Source organism: Ceratotherium simum, chromosome 32, assembly GCF_057802395.1.
Source record: "Ceratotherium simum simum isolate JZ-2026a chromosome 32, ASM5780239v1, whole genome shotgun sequence".
NCBI lineage: Eukaryota > Metazoa > Chordata > Mammalia > Perissodactyla > Rhinocerotidae > Ceratotherium > Ceratotherium simum.
Window position 1 is genome coordinate 15,703,170 of NC_141931.1, and position 14,752 is coordinate 15,717,921.

Genomic DNA, 14,752 nt, shown 5'->3' on the forward strand with positions numbered 1-14,752 from the left:
CGCTGAATTGCTATCAGTTTAATTGTCCCTCATTAAACTCTACATTGTGTTAGGGCAAGCACGTATTTAAGTTGTCCCTATTGAATTTCCAGCATTAAGGGCTGTGAGCAGCAGGTGTAGGTAAACAATAGGTGTGTCCCGAATCAGAGAAAGAACGTTTACATTGGTATCTTCGTGAGCACTCAGGAGAGAAGACTCAGAAGAACCATTTTTGTTTTGTTTTTTTCTTTTTACTTCTTTGAATCAGAACCAAATCATGACTCATATGTCTCTTTGCCTTGGTTGCTGGAAAACTTAGATTCAAATGTGTAGCCCAGGCCTGATAAGCTTTATTTTTGGAACCAACCATCTCACTTCATCCATCTCTGCCCTGATATCTTCATTCACCTTTTTCTTATTTTATGAATTTTTTTAATAAAAAATATTAAAATAAGTACAAAACAGTTGGGAAATTTAAAAAAAATAGGTGAACACAGCATTGAAAGCAGAAACTTCATATTATCAATTGTCCTGTATTTAATTGTGAAGTCGTAAAATGGAGATAGTATGTCTGTTGTACAGTAACTCAAACATGAGAACTCATAAAATATTAATCCACATAAATCCCCTTCATATTTCATATCTCCTAGTTAACTGAAGACAGTAACAGCATTTCAACACCAATAAGAAATGATAGCTTCTGGATCCCACATGTTCTGTTTGTTCTGTATCCTGATTATTCCAAGGAAAAATGCCAAGTTTCCACCAGTGACTGAAGGGACTTTTGAAGGTTTTAAATTAAAATCCACATCTTGAACAATGATTAGTTGCAGGAACAATTGTGCACGTTGATACCATGTGTTGGCTATACATAAAGTACAAGGTAGTTCATGAAAAACAACCCTAAAAGTATGCTGTTAGAAAAGGACCCTCAAAAGAAAGCTTCATGTTCCTTTAAAGTCCTTTCAAAAGAATATTCTTAACTGTATTAGCCTGATATGATTGTGTAGGGGGAAAAAAATCATAGAATTTCATAAAATGAAGGCTTTAATCACATGAAAGTGCTCAACTTAGGTTATCTCACTGCCTCACTTTACCATTTTATAATGAAGAACATTCCCTATTCTGTGAATACAGCTATTATCAATATGTTCCATTTAGGAAGACTGGCTGGATTTTCTGATTACTCAAGAAGATAAGAATTTGATTTGTTCCCTTATTCTGTAACTTTTATGAAAGAAAGTATCACACATTACCACAGACATAAAAAATAATATTATATTCTTAGAACTCTCCTTTGGAAGAGAACATTAGCTATGTGTATCTCAGACTATAAATAACCTTCTCTAACAGTCTAATACTACTTCCTACGCTGGAAAGTATTATAAAGTAATCCAAATATCCCTCCCTCTAACTCAAAGATTACTAACATCCAAGCAGATGTAGACAAAAGGGAAAAAACAAATACTTCTGGCAGTCTTGCCAACAACCAAGGCAAACCACTAAATCAACGTCTCTGAGGCCTTGGGAGGTGGAGGATTTGGTTCTGAGAGATAAACCATCAAATGTTCTTTGCTGTCACTGAGGCCCCACCTAAGCAACTTCCCACAGCTAAGCTCCAAATTTAAGCAACAATAGAGAAAAAAGTCCTCAAATGGAAACGATCATAAATTAAAACGCGATCTTGATGACCACAAATTAATGGCTACCAGCATACTACAACGAGAAAAAGAAATCTTTAAAAAGAAAAAAAATATATGAATTCTCAGCGAATCTTAGAAATTTCTAATAAGCTCATAACATTTGTTTTCAAATTTCTGTAAAAGAAACAGAATTAACACTTTCTATCCGTTTGTATTCAATGTCTTTTATGTATGTAACAATAGTGATAGCATTACTTCAGTATGTGACCTTGAATTAAAGCTAAGGAAGCTTGTAAAGTACTTTTAAAGAGCGTGGAAATGCTTCAGCGGCTCTCAAAAAATATATATATATCTATCACATAGGATTTAATTAAAATGAACCGAAGGTGGGAGTGCATTTGGCTGAAATGGAAGTGGAGTCCAGAGAGCTGTTTTAATTCTAATTCCCACAGAAAAATGGGCAAGAAAACCCAAGAAAAAAAAAAGGGAGAGAGGAAAATCTATTAAGAGTTCTGGGCACTCCCATTCAGACTTATATCAAGTGGAACGTATAATTAGATTTATACCTCTGAATGATGTGTAATTTATCACCAGGAATGCCTGAGTAAACTGCTGTACCCTCCATTTACAGGCAATGAATTTAGTGTGAGGCAGTATTGATTTCATCATTATTTTCTGATAACCAAAGGGAAAAAAAAAATGATCTGAAATCCTAAGGGCTTAGAGACACGTTAGAATGCTCTAAAGGACTGAAAATAAGGCATGCTGAACAGAAGCATCTAATTTAGGGGTTAGTTTTACAGAAAATAAAGGAATTATGCTTAGTGAATTCCTACTATGTGCCAGATACTTTGCTAGGTGCCGTATTTAATCACATTTTAATCCTCTTAACCATGTGAAGAAGGTATGCTAATACTTAAGTGTCCAGTTTAGACACTGAATCTCAAAGAGAGCATATAATTTGTGGCAGAACTGAGATTCAGAAAGTGGCAGGACTGAGGTTTGAACCAGATCTGTCTTACTCTGAAGTGTTCTGGCTTTCTTCTCTACTGTGCTGTTGAAATGGACTGTGTATTTTATCCCTTGGTCCGTGTCTACCTGGCACCAGGAGGACTAATTGAAAAAATTTCAGAAAATAAAATTATTTTTTCTGCACATATTTATCTGTCTTTATTCATCCTTTCATCTTTCGTTCAACAAGCACTGATTTACCTGATTTTATTTTACTCACTTAACATTGTTGGCCAAAACGGCACATAGTTTTGGCAACGTGTATCCACAGCTTTAAATCATGGAAAGAACTACGTGGAAAGAATACAAAACGACAGAAATATTCTTTAATAGCCCCCAAGAAGAATGGTGTAAGTTATATGATATTCTTTAATAGCCCCCAAGAAGAATGGTGTAAGTTATATGTTGCAAATAGTCTTTTGGAAGCACATGATATTTCACATTGAAATAGCTCATACAAATCTCTCAATTCATCGTGAAAATAGTAATAAAATGTAGCAGGCATTTACTAGCATGAGTAACCCAAGACTTACAATCTACCACCACAGATCGGCCAATGGAAATTCCACAAATTGGTTACCTGACATGGGGTAGAGGCAGTAAGTGATTTTGTGAGAACAGGACTTCCAAGCTTGGCCACGGCAGGTGACTGATGTGCCCCAAAATAAATAAACGATCCTGCAAAAACAAATGTAAAGTGATGTGGACACATGTTCTATTGTACATTTAGTAGTTCTTTGCTCTAGGATCTTATCCTTGCACACATTCAAATATAAATCAGATAAAGAAAATTACATTTTTACTTATTTACCATTAAGCTCTGTAGATAACCAAAAGCACTCTCATATGGATAACAGTAAATATCTAAAATAAAATCCAATTGATTAAAAACAAGCTCTTGGGCCGGCCCAGTGGCTTAGCGGTTAAGTGCGCGCGCTCCGCTGCTGGCGGCCCAGGTTCGAAACCCGGGCGTGCACCGACACACCGCTTCTCCGGCCATGCTGAGGCAGCGTCCCACATACAGCAACTAGAAGGATGTGCAGCTATGACATACAACAATCTACTGGAGATTTGGGGAAAAAAATAAATAAATAAAAGCTTTAAAAAATTAAAAAATAAATAAAAAAATAAAAACAAGCTCTTGATCTAAATCCTCTAAACAAATATTTTTATTGGCTTAACTCATGTCATAAATAGAGTTTGGAATCAAATTAAATGAAGCTTCTAAGCTAACAATTAGATATTCAACACACTCTTATGAAATTCCCAGGAGAGCTTTATTCTTAAGTTTCCTTACAACATGCTGAAGGATACAAGCCTATGGAATGAGTTTGGTTTCTCCTGGGGCTTACATGTTTGACATTGTTGTCTGTGCTAGGGGGAATGAAAGCTTAATTAAAGATCTAATCTGAACGTTAACAAAATAACTGCTTTTAGATTTTAACTACAGTGGACGTGCTCACGGCAAATGTACAAGGGGATAACATCTCTTAGCAGCTCAAAGGATCACACATTCTGAACTGCTGTCAGGGTAGCTTCACTGAATACTGAAAACTTACAAGGAAGGCTATGCTGAACAATATCAAGGTCTGATCTTGCCCTTTGATAATCACAAAGTGATGGGCAACTTGGAAAGCCAACTATTTTGACTGAAAAAGACCACCTTCAGAAGGTGATTTTCCTAGATACAGGTCAATGCTGACTGCACAGAAAGGAGAGGATTTCAGAATTGAAATGCGTGATTTTATAGATACCACTACATGTTTAACCAAACCACCAAGGCGGCCAGTCAGCAGAGTCATCTCTGATTGGGAAAAACAGAATCCAGTTTATACGAGCTTTAAATCTCAAAACCAACAGGGAAGGATAAAGACTATACCATTCCCTAATTCCAAACTAAGAGTGATGGAACCAGTGTATATAAGCTCATTAAATTCTCTATGTTTCACCTATAAAGGAAGAGAGTAGGAAAAGATGACTTTGAAAAACTATTCCAGCTTAAAAATCCTCAGGTTCAAATACAACTCAACTGAAGACTTTTAAAAGACTAATCAAACTTCAAAAAATTAACAAATATTCAAAGATCTTACTCCCCCAATCATTTAAAAACAATATATACAATTTCAAACAAGCAGTTAATGAAGGATGAAACATATAAACACTAAAACTCTAAAATCTAAAAGAAGTAAAAGGTTTGAATCAATTAGCTATACCACAAAAATAACTGGAAAAGTTCTGAAAAAAAATCTTCCAAAAATGTATAGCCTCACAGCTGAATTTTATTTAATTTTTAAAGAACAAATATTTGCAACATTATTCAAGGGAATCTCAGGTCTTAGAAAAATATGGACAGCTCTCTGATTCATATGATGCCAGATATCTCTAACTTAAAAATAATGAAAATAGGAGAATAAAAAAATAAACTACAGAGCAATATCACTCAGGATCCTAGATACAGAATTCTAATTAAAATGTTATCAATTACATTTAAAATCCTTATCAAAAAGAAAAAATATGTCCTGACCAATCAGAGCTTTCCAAGAGTGGAGGTTTGGTTTAATTTAGCAGCTCTATCAACATAGTCAATTAGATCCACAAATTAAAGAGTAAAATCATAGACTCATATCAACAAATATTGAAAAGGCAATGAAAAACCAGCCATTCCAAATAACAAACCTTAATAAAATATTAAAAGAAAACCATTAAAGACTAATGATCAACTGCAAAATAAATAACATCCTAAGTGGCAAACAACAAAACTATTTTAATTAAGATGAGAAACTAACTAGAAATTTCTGTCATTATTATTAGAGATAAAATTAGATAATATTAATTACCTTAGACTAATATTATCTTAGATGTCTAGTGAATGTAGAAGTCAAAAAAATAATATATCTAATAAACGTAACAGAAAAGTAGAGATAGAGTTCTCATGTTTTGTTAAGAATATAATTGTAAAAATAGAAACCCTCAGGGAATCTATTATTTTAAATAATGACAAGTATTAATAAGAGAATTTGGTAAGGTAAATGGAAACAGAGAAACATTTTTAAGTTATTTTTATTAACTTAAGCAATAAGACCCTAGACATAAAAACGGTGGGAAATATTCTCTTCATGATAACATTAACATAAAAATATGTAGGGATAAATTTAGACAGAGACAGAACTTATAGGAAGAATATTATAAAACCTTGCGGAAGGCTAGAGACCTTCTCATTAAATAGAAAGAGATAACATATTTTGAGATGAAAAGATGATAATATAAAAATATTAAGTTAGTGAAAATTGATTTGGAAGCTAAATGCAATCCTAAAAGTATTTTAACCAAATATTTGGAAAACGAATAATATTGTCTTAAAATGTATGTATGCGAGTAAGGGGTAAAGAGAATCTGAACTCTGAGCCCAGACCCAGGGACTTTTAGGAACATGGCTCTGGATTTATCTTCTTACAAGCCTGCTCTGCAGAATGTACTGAGTTAAGAGAACCACAGAATTATAATATACCAAGGAGATTGTTCCTGATGATCTGAATCATTCATTGTAAAACTCAAATACACCCACATATCCCAGAGGGGTTACACAACTAACACAGTACAAAAATTAAGGAATGGATGGGTCAGCCTCCCTGAGTTAAACTGTTCATGCCAGCCTCAACCTCATCTTTTGCAAAGTATACACCCCCTTTTAATGCAACAGCCCAGGAGGGACTCCTTACATGCTGTTAGAACATTAGAGACCAGACTTTATAATAAATATAGATACAAATATCATAAACAAATATTACAATATAGAATAAAGAAATAAATCATAAATAAAATAAATATAATCCAATGAGATTTGGTTCAGGAACGCAACGGTGGTCTAATATTTGAAAAACTATTCACCTTAAAAACAAAAAAGATAGTACAACAACCATATGATTATCACAATAAACAGTGAAAAAAGCATTTGACAAATTTTAACATGCATTCATTATACATATATATATCTGTATATATATATATATATATTTATAAATATAAACTTAACATGCTATGAATAGAAGGGAACATCTTTACCTGATTAAAAAAAACAACCTTTCAGCAAATATAGCACTTAAGGTTGAATTATTACAGCCTTCCCCCTGAGGAAGGAACAAGACAAGTATAGCAGCTATCACCAGTTCTAGTTAACATTTGCCAGAGGTCCTAGCTAGTGCATTGAGACAAAAAATATATATATATAGAAAGCTTAAGATTGAGAAAGAAGAAAATAAAATTGTCATTATTTCAGACAAAATGTGAACCTAAAAAACCAAAAAAATATATATATATATAAACTCCTAGCTATAATAAAGTTAGCAAGGTTATTGAATATAAGATCAATATTTTAAAATATAATTGCATTTCTATATACCAACAACCAAAAAAATAAAAAGTTTTTTGAAAGTAACATTTATAATAGCTGCAAAAATAACAAAAGCCTAGGAAAACATTAGCAAAAGATTTTTAAATTGTATACACTAAAAGATTTAAAATACTATTTAGAAAAATTACAAAAGATTTAAATAAATTGAGAATGAGAAACATTTGAAAAAATCATTTTTTAGTGAAATACAAATAAAGGGTACATATGAGAAATCATTTTATATCCAAAAATTGGAAAAAATTTTAAGGGAAAAAAATATAATGCCTATTTCTGGTAGGCAAATGGAAAAAAGCACTCCTATTTTGCTACTGGAATTTTAAGTATTAAAATCTGGGGGAAGTACATATCTTTCTGTAAAAATATAGGAACCTCACTCCCAGTTATTTATTGCATAGAATTAAAAGCACCCTATATAAGAAAGTATGTATAAGGATGGACTTTGCATCATTGTTATGGTATTGTCACTCATTAGGAGGATGGCTAGATACATTATGGCATATCCAGACCAAAGCAATTAAGCAAACAAACAAACAAAAAGAATTAGGTTTCTTCCACTGCCAGGTAAGCATGAGTATCAGGGACCAGATTTGGTCTTCTATCTTAATTAGCAAAAAAATCAGAACAATATGTATGAAATAATGGTCTTCAAATGTAGGACAATGGGAATGTAGGATCACAGGATAATGATCTCTAAGAGAGAGGAAACAAATGAGCTAAGCCATACAACTATCCCAGCTCACTGCCTAAATGGAGTTTCCAGATGCCATGTAGGAAGGGGGAAGCCAGAAAGACTGTGGTGCTCTCATCAAGCTGAAAGATGGAGCTAGTACTCTGGGGATACCCAAGTGGCTAGAGTTCATAAGGCAGAGTACCAAGAGGAGAGGGCTGCAAAGAGAGAGAGTCCCAGAGATCTGCAGAGAGTACCCCCAGAGTCTCCATCTGAGTACTGACCAGTGCATGGATGTGAGGACACTACATGAGGATGGAGGAAAGACTTCTGAAAAGGGCAGCTAGAATATTTCCCAAAGGTCACTAAGGGCCAGAAATAATAGGGCTTTCTCACCACCAGAGTGAAAAAATTAATGTATTAGGGATTGGATAGAGTACTCAAGTCAAACGAAAACTCATGTCGGGACAAAAACCTGTATGCAAATTTTGTAGAATATTAATAATCACCAACATTTAGAAACAACTCAAATATCCTTCAACGGGTCAATGGATAAACAAACTGTGGTTGATCCATACACTGGAATACTACTCAGCACTGAAAAGGGAAGGGACTACCACTGCAATCAACAACATAGATGAATCTCAAATCCTTTAAGCTAACTGAAAGAAGGCAGACTCAAAAGGCTATAGACTGTAAGATTCTATTTACATGACATTCTGGAAAAGGCAAAACCATAAGGATAGAAATCAGATCGGTGGGTGCCAGTGGCTGGAGGTGGGAGAGGTGTTGACTACAAAGTGGCACAGAATTTCAAGGGCAAATAGAACTGTTTTATATCTTGATTTTTGTGATGGTTACACAATTGTACATGATTGTTTAAATTCAGTGAACTATATACTAACAAGGTTGAAGTTTACTGCCTCTACATTATAATTTAACATCAAATGAAAAAAAGAGACTATACTTGATGACTTGGAGGAATTGCCATGATCTATCTTTAGTGAAGAAAACAAGGTAGGGACAGTAGTTATAATAGGATCTCATTTTTTGGTAAAATAAACAATCATAAAAATACTTATAATTTCACATGTGTACATATCTACTATGTATAGATGTGTGCATGATGACATGAGCACAGATAAAAGCATGAGATAATTAACACGAGTTGCCTGTCTGGATGTTTAACAAGGTAGTTAGGAATTGAAAGTAGAAACCAACCAAAAAAGGAGGGTAGGAATATCAAGGATTTACTCAACAAAGAAAAGCTACATAATGTCAACCCATTCATCTTTTTTGTAAAATTACATATGGGAGTCTGTATGTATGAGAAAAATACTGGAGATTAAACAGTTTTTTAAAAAGTTGTAATTTATAAACACAAAGCTCTAAGAACATAATGGGCTGGAGTCTTTTGTATTAGATATGGAAACTATAAGATTGAATCTGCTGCATTCCCCCAGACACTTCCATTTCACTCACTCCTTTCTCTTCCTAGTACTGGTTTTTTTCTCCTCCTCATTTGTGATTTAAGACCACTAGTGATTATCTTAAGGTTTGATAATAACAATCACAGGTAAAGAAGTGTTGACTCAAAGACTGAGATATTTCTTTGATTTGTCCTTTCTAAAAAGAGAAAGACTACAAGTTCTTTGTCCCTAACATTTTGAATTATAGCAGTTGCCTGCAGTTTTATCAGTTTATTCTTATCTTTTAACATTGTTTACATCACAGGAAAATAAAAATGGGTCTTTCACTATTTAACAAAAGGCCCTTTTGGAATCCCTTCTTTTTTATCATAAATCATAATTTAGTGGTAATTATAAGATGGCAAGAGTCTGAGGTGAATTATAAACGTGTTTTCTTACTGTCATAGCCCTGGTGGTATTCCTACTAGAATGGACAACAAATATCTATTAATGTTTATTGAGCTCTTACTATATGAAAAATCTTAACAGGTATTATTTCATTTAATCCTCATAATAATTTTACATGGAAGGTACTTTTATTTTCCCTATTTTCTAGCTAAAATAACTAAAGCACAGAGGTATTTAGCAAATTTGGGCGGCATCGACACCCTGACAAACCTGGGCAGCCAATGCTCTTCACTACCCTGCAATGCTAGATGTCACATAAGGCCACCACACACATTGTGTGAATAGCTTCCTTTTAGGAACCAATGCCTTGTCTTAGACCTTCATCTCCTCTCATTGATATTCAACCCATTCATGCTTTTTCTACTCCAGTCTTTCAACCTCTCCAAAGTCTTTTCCCTTTTAGAAAAAATCTGATTGGTCACATGCTTTCATATGACTAATTGGGTCACCATTATCCTCCAGATAAAATTCAAATTCATAGGCACTCTCTGTAGTTGCATTCCTTCCTTTCTTGTTTCATCTTTCCTATTCTCCCTGTCCAAACATGCACATCTCTCAACCAGAACTACTATACCTACATCTCTTCTACCCCCTTTCAGGATATTTCCTCTGATTAAAATACATTCCCAGGATGTCACCCTGGTTCTGCTATCTCTCCTTACTTCTGCCTTCCTGGGTACTTTTCCTTTCTCCTCAGTGCTCGGTTCAGGAGTCATCTCCTTCACTAAGGCATCTCAAATCCATCTGAATCACCCTCCACCCCCTATAAAGCATTTATCATATCTTACTGAAAATCTTCCCTTATCTGTTTCAGTTACTAGACTTGGACCACCTCAAAGGCAGGGACCATGGCTTCCATCTGTGCACACCCAGGTCTAGTTTATGGTATGTACTCAATAATGGTTTGAGAAAAGAAGAAACAAAACATCTAGAAGCTTGGAGAAAATGTATTCTTAATATATAGTTCCAATAATTAGTAGTCTCCTTTCTCTTTTAAACTTTAAATTTAATCCACTCTGCCACAAAATCTTAGAGAAAAAATAAGACTCATTGAGCACAAAAGCAAAAATTAAGACCTTACTCCACTGTCAAATAACGAGTTGAGTTTATAGTTTTAAACAACAGATAGGTGACCAAAGTCTCCCTCCCTAGCCCCTAACATCCTCTCCCACCAACCCCAATTTCCAATGGCTATAACTAAAAATACAGTCAATGCTATTAGCTTTGGCATACTCCTTTGGAAATCTCAAAAGTGAAACAAATAGAATAATGTCCAATGGAGTTATGTGAGCTTAAAGAGGATCTACAGTACAGCTGTGTTACTATAAAGTTTTATGATACTAATGTACCTGGGCAACAGCACCTAAACAAAACAAAAGAGAAAAATAGAACAGAACCTTTCTGTTTTCCTTGGAGTTTCACAAACCCTTATTGGAATGCTATGTGTAGTTACGGTTCCTCTATTTTAAGAGGATATGTAAAAATTGTAATGGTGGTTAAAATATATATGAGGAAAGGGTAAGATTGTTTGTTACAAAGAAGCCATAAGAGTGATTAAATTGCGTTCAAGTATTTGTAGATTTATTTTATAGATAGTGCTAAATCTCTGTTCTCTGTTCGCAGAGAGAAGATTAAACTATTTTTCTTTCTGTTTTGCAAAAACTGGATTGCTCTAAAAAGGTGAGCCTAGTGTACATGATTCCTGGCAACCAGAGAAAATTATCAGAAGACTTTAAAAAAAATGTGACAACAAAATGTTGGTTACTAAAACAATGCTCCTTTCAAGAAACTCAATTAACTACAAATTATTAAGCTGATCATGAGAGTTTGAGCCAAGACAAACCAGAGTTCCAAGTGTATAGTCTATAGATAGAAATACAATATAAGAAAGACAACTAATTTTGGCTTTTTATTTTAAGAAGGAAAATGTCCTACCATGACTTGTGTTTGCTGTGTGATCAGCATCAGGAAGATGGTTCTCCTCACTGGTCAATCCTTTCATGAATTCCCAGTGTGAATCTTCCATAAGAAATGGCTCCCAGCCGCAGAAACCAGACTCAAAGTCACACAGGAGATGATTTGCTGTAATACATGGAAAAGAAAACAGGTGAGGAGAACTGAAGGAGGCCCATGCAGGGAAACACTGACTCTCTATTAGCCCATCAATGTAGGAGGTCAGAATGATCATTCCACTTTGTAAAGAATATTTTCTTTTTTTTTAATTTTTCATTTAATTATTTTTTTTTATTTTATTGCAGTAACGTTGGTTTATAACATTGTATAAATTTCAGGTGTACATCATCATAATCTATTTCTGCATGGATTACATCATGTTCACCACCCAAAGACTAATTATAATCCATTACCAAACACATGTACCTATCACCCTTTTGCCATCCTCCCTCCCCCCTTCACCTCTGGTAACCACCAATCCAATCTCTGTCTCTATGTGTTTGTTTGTTGTTGTTTTTATCTTCTACTTATGAGTGAGATCATACAGTATTTGACCTTCTTCCTCTGACTTATTTCACTTAGCATAATACCCTCAACGTCAACCCATGTTGTCACAAATGGCTAGATTTCATCGTTTCTCATGGCTGAGTAGTATTCCATTGTGTATATATACTACATCTTCTTTATCCATTCATCCCTTGATGGGCACTTAGGTTGCTTCCAAGTCTTGGCTATTGTGAATTGTGAATAATGCTGCAATGAACAAAGGGGTGCATGTATCTTTATGCATTGGTGTTTTCATGTTCTTTGGATAAATCCCCAGCTGTGGAATAGCTGGATTCTATGGTAATCCTATCCTTAATATTTTGAGGAATCTCCATACTGTTTTCCATAGTGGCTGCACCAGTTTGCACTCTCCCACCTGCAGTGTATGAGAGTTCCCTTCTATTCATATCCTCTCCAACACTTGTTTTTTCCTGTGTTGTTATTTATAACCATTCTGACGGGCGTGAGGTGATATCTCATTGTAGTTTTGATTTGCATTTCCCTGATAGTTAATGAGGCTGAACATCTTTTCATGTGCCTGCTGGCCATCTGTATATCTTCTTTGGAGAAATGTCTGTTCAGGCCTTTGCCCAATTTTTAACCGGGTTGTTAGTTTTCTTGTTGTTGAGATATATGAGTTCTTTATATATTTTGGAGATTAACCCCTTATCAGATACATGGTTTGCAAACATCTTCTCCCAATTGTTAGGATGTCTTTTCATTTATGATAAAAACTCTGAATAAAATGGGTATAGAAGGAAAGTACCTGGAGAAGTCAAGATGGCGGCGTAGGCAGACTCTGAACTCACCTCCTCCCGCGGACACAGCCAATTTACAACTATTCTTGGAAAAATTACCCCTGAGACAGAACTGAAAACTGGATAAGAGGAACTCTTGCAACAAATGACAATCCTAATTGAGGTGGAAGAGGCAGCAACTCCTTTCTGGAGACGAAAAAATTTCACCTTCGCAAGCCGCCAGCTTCACAGCCACCCAGGAGCAGCCCAAAGCTAGGCAACCCTCCCTGGAGAAGCAGGGCCCTGAGCTGGGAAGCATGCCTGCTGTAGGCATTTTGTGGACCCAGCACAATCGAGATGAGTGGCATAATATCTGACTTTGTTTGCTACTAAAACATTGGGGAGTACCCCTAGAAAACCTGGTTCACATAGAAATAGAAGCCAGCTCTTAAAGGGCCCACATACAAACTCACCCATTTCAGAAAGCAACCTAAAATCACAAGAAAGAAATGTGCGTAGTCCTTCGGTGAAAAGAGACTCACCTGATAGGCTCTGAGTGCATCTCAGTGACAGGTGAGACCTCTCCAGGGACTGGGACATTGGCAGCGGCCATTGTTGTGCCTTGGTGTGGGCGTGTTGACACAGACACTGGCAGACGCCACTGGAATTCTCCCTGGGGCCTGCTAGTCCAGGGTCTGCCCCACCCAGTAGAGCACTCATTTAATCCAGCTCATCCAGGGTGGGCAGCCCACCCTAGGGAAAGGCCCCACCCAACAACAAAACTTCAGGTAACTTGTGGGCCTGCATAGATTGGTGGCTGAATTCTCTGCAGCCCAGTGACTGGGGGCAGGGCATGCACAAGGAGTGGGTGGAGAGTGTGGGGCAATGTTTGAGTGTGTGGGGCTCCTGCCTTGGAGAGACCAGGTCCACTTCAGGTCTTGGCGTGTGCACGGGGCAGGACTGTGTTGACTGTGTGTGTGGACCTGTGGGCGGAGGGGCTTGTCAGCTGCAAAAGACTTGTGCTTCTCAAACAGCCACATAGGGGATCCACCCCACCTTCCAAAGCCTGAAACAATTGGGTGCTTCTGTGCCTGGGGCCAGCCCCACCCAGCTGCAATCCTCAGAGAGCTAACGAGAGACCTAAAGGCTGGAGGCTTATAGCAATTGTAAGCCTCTGAGTCTCACAACCTGCCACACTGGGGGCCTACTCACTTAATAGAAATAGGGCAACAGAAATGTGCTATTAGAACTTGCAGTGAACTGTGCTGGGGCTCCCCACACCTGATAAAGAGACTGAAAGGCCCACAACAACTACAAGAAGCTGAACATTACAACAGCTGACCAGGAGCATAACTCGGCCTCCCTGGGCACCTACAGAAAGAGCAAACATGCCACAACAGAAGGACATATGTAGCCCACATAGGGTCACTCCTGGAACATTCAGAACTGAGAGAAGTACACTGCCGGGCCTCATAAGGCATCACTTATATAAGGTCACTTCTCCAACAGCAGGGGACGTAGCTTACCTACCTAATACACAGACACAAGCACAGGAAAAGAGGCAAAATGAGGAGGTGAAGGAATACATTCCAAATAAGAGAACAGGACAAAACCCCAGAAAAGGAACTAAGTGAAACAGAGATGAGCAACCTACCCGACAGAGAGTTCAAAGAGTGTTAAGGATGCTCACTGATCTTGGGAGAAGAATGGACGAAGTCAGTGAGAATGTCAAAGAAATGGAAGATATAAAAAAGAACTAATCAGAAATGAAGAATACAATACTGGAAATGAAAAATTCACTACAGGGACTAAAAAGCAGAGTAGAGGATACAGAAGAGCACATCTGCGAGGTGGACGAAAGACTAGAAGAAATCACCCAAACTGAACACATAAAAGAAAAAAGATTAAAAAGAGTGAGGACAGTCTAA

General features: G+C 36.4%; 1 protein-coding gene across 6 annotated transcripts in view; it reads right to left on the minus strand.

Annotated features, from left to right (window-relative positions):
* Window positions 1–14,752, minus strand: part of MALRD1 (MAM and LDL receptor class A domain containing 1) — an 846,741-nt gene that overhangs the window by 592,356 nt on the left and 239,633 nt on the right. For all 6 annotated transcript variants that reach the window (XM_087420773.1, XM_087420775.1, XM_087420776.1 and 3 more), the window contains 2 exons: window positions 11,524–11,670; window positions 3,214–3,311 (listed from right to left, as the gene is read on the minus strand). In XM_087420773.1, coding sequence (XP_087276899.1) covers window positions 3,214–3,311; window positions 11,524–11,670 — 245 coding nt within the window. The remainder of the gene's footprint in view (window positions 1–3,213; window positions 3,312–11,523; window positions 11,671–14,752) is intronic.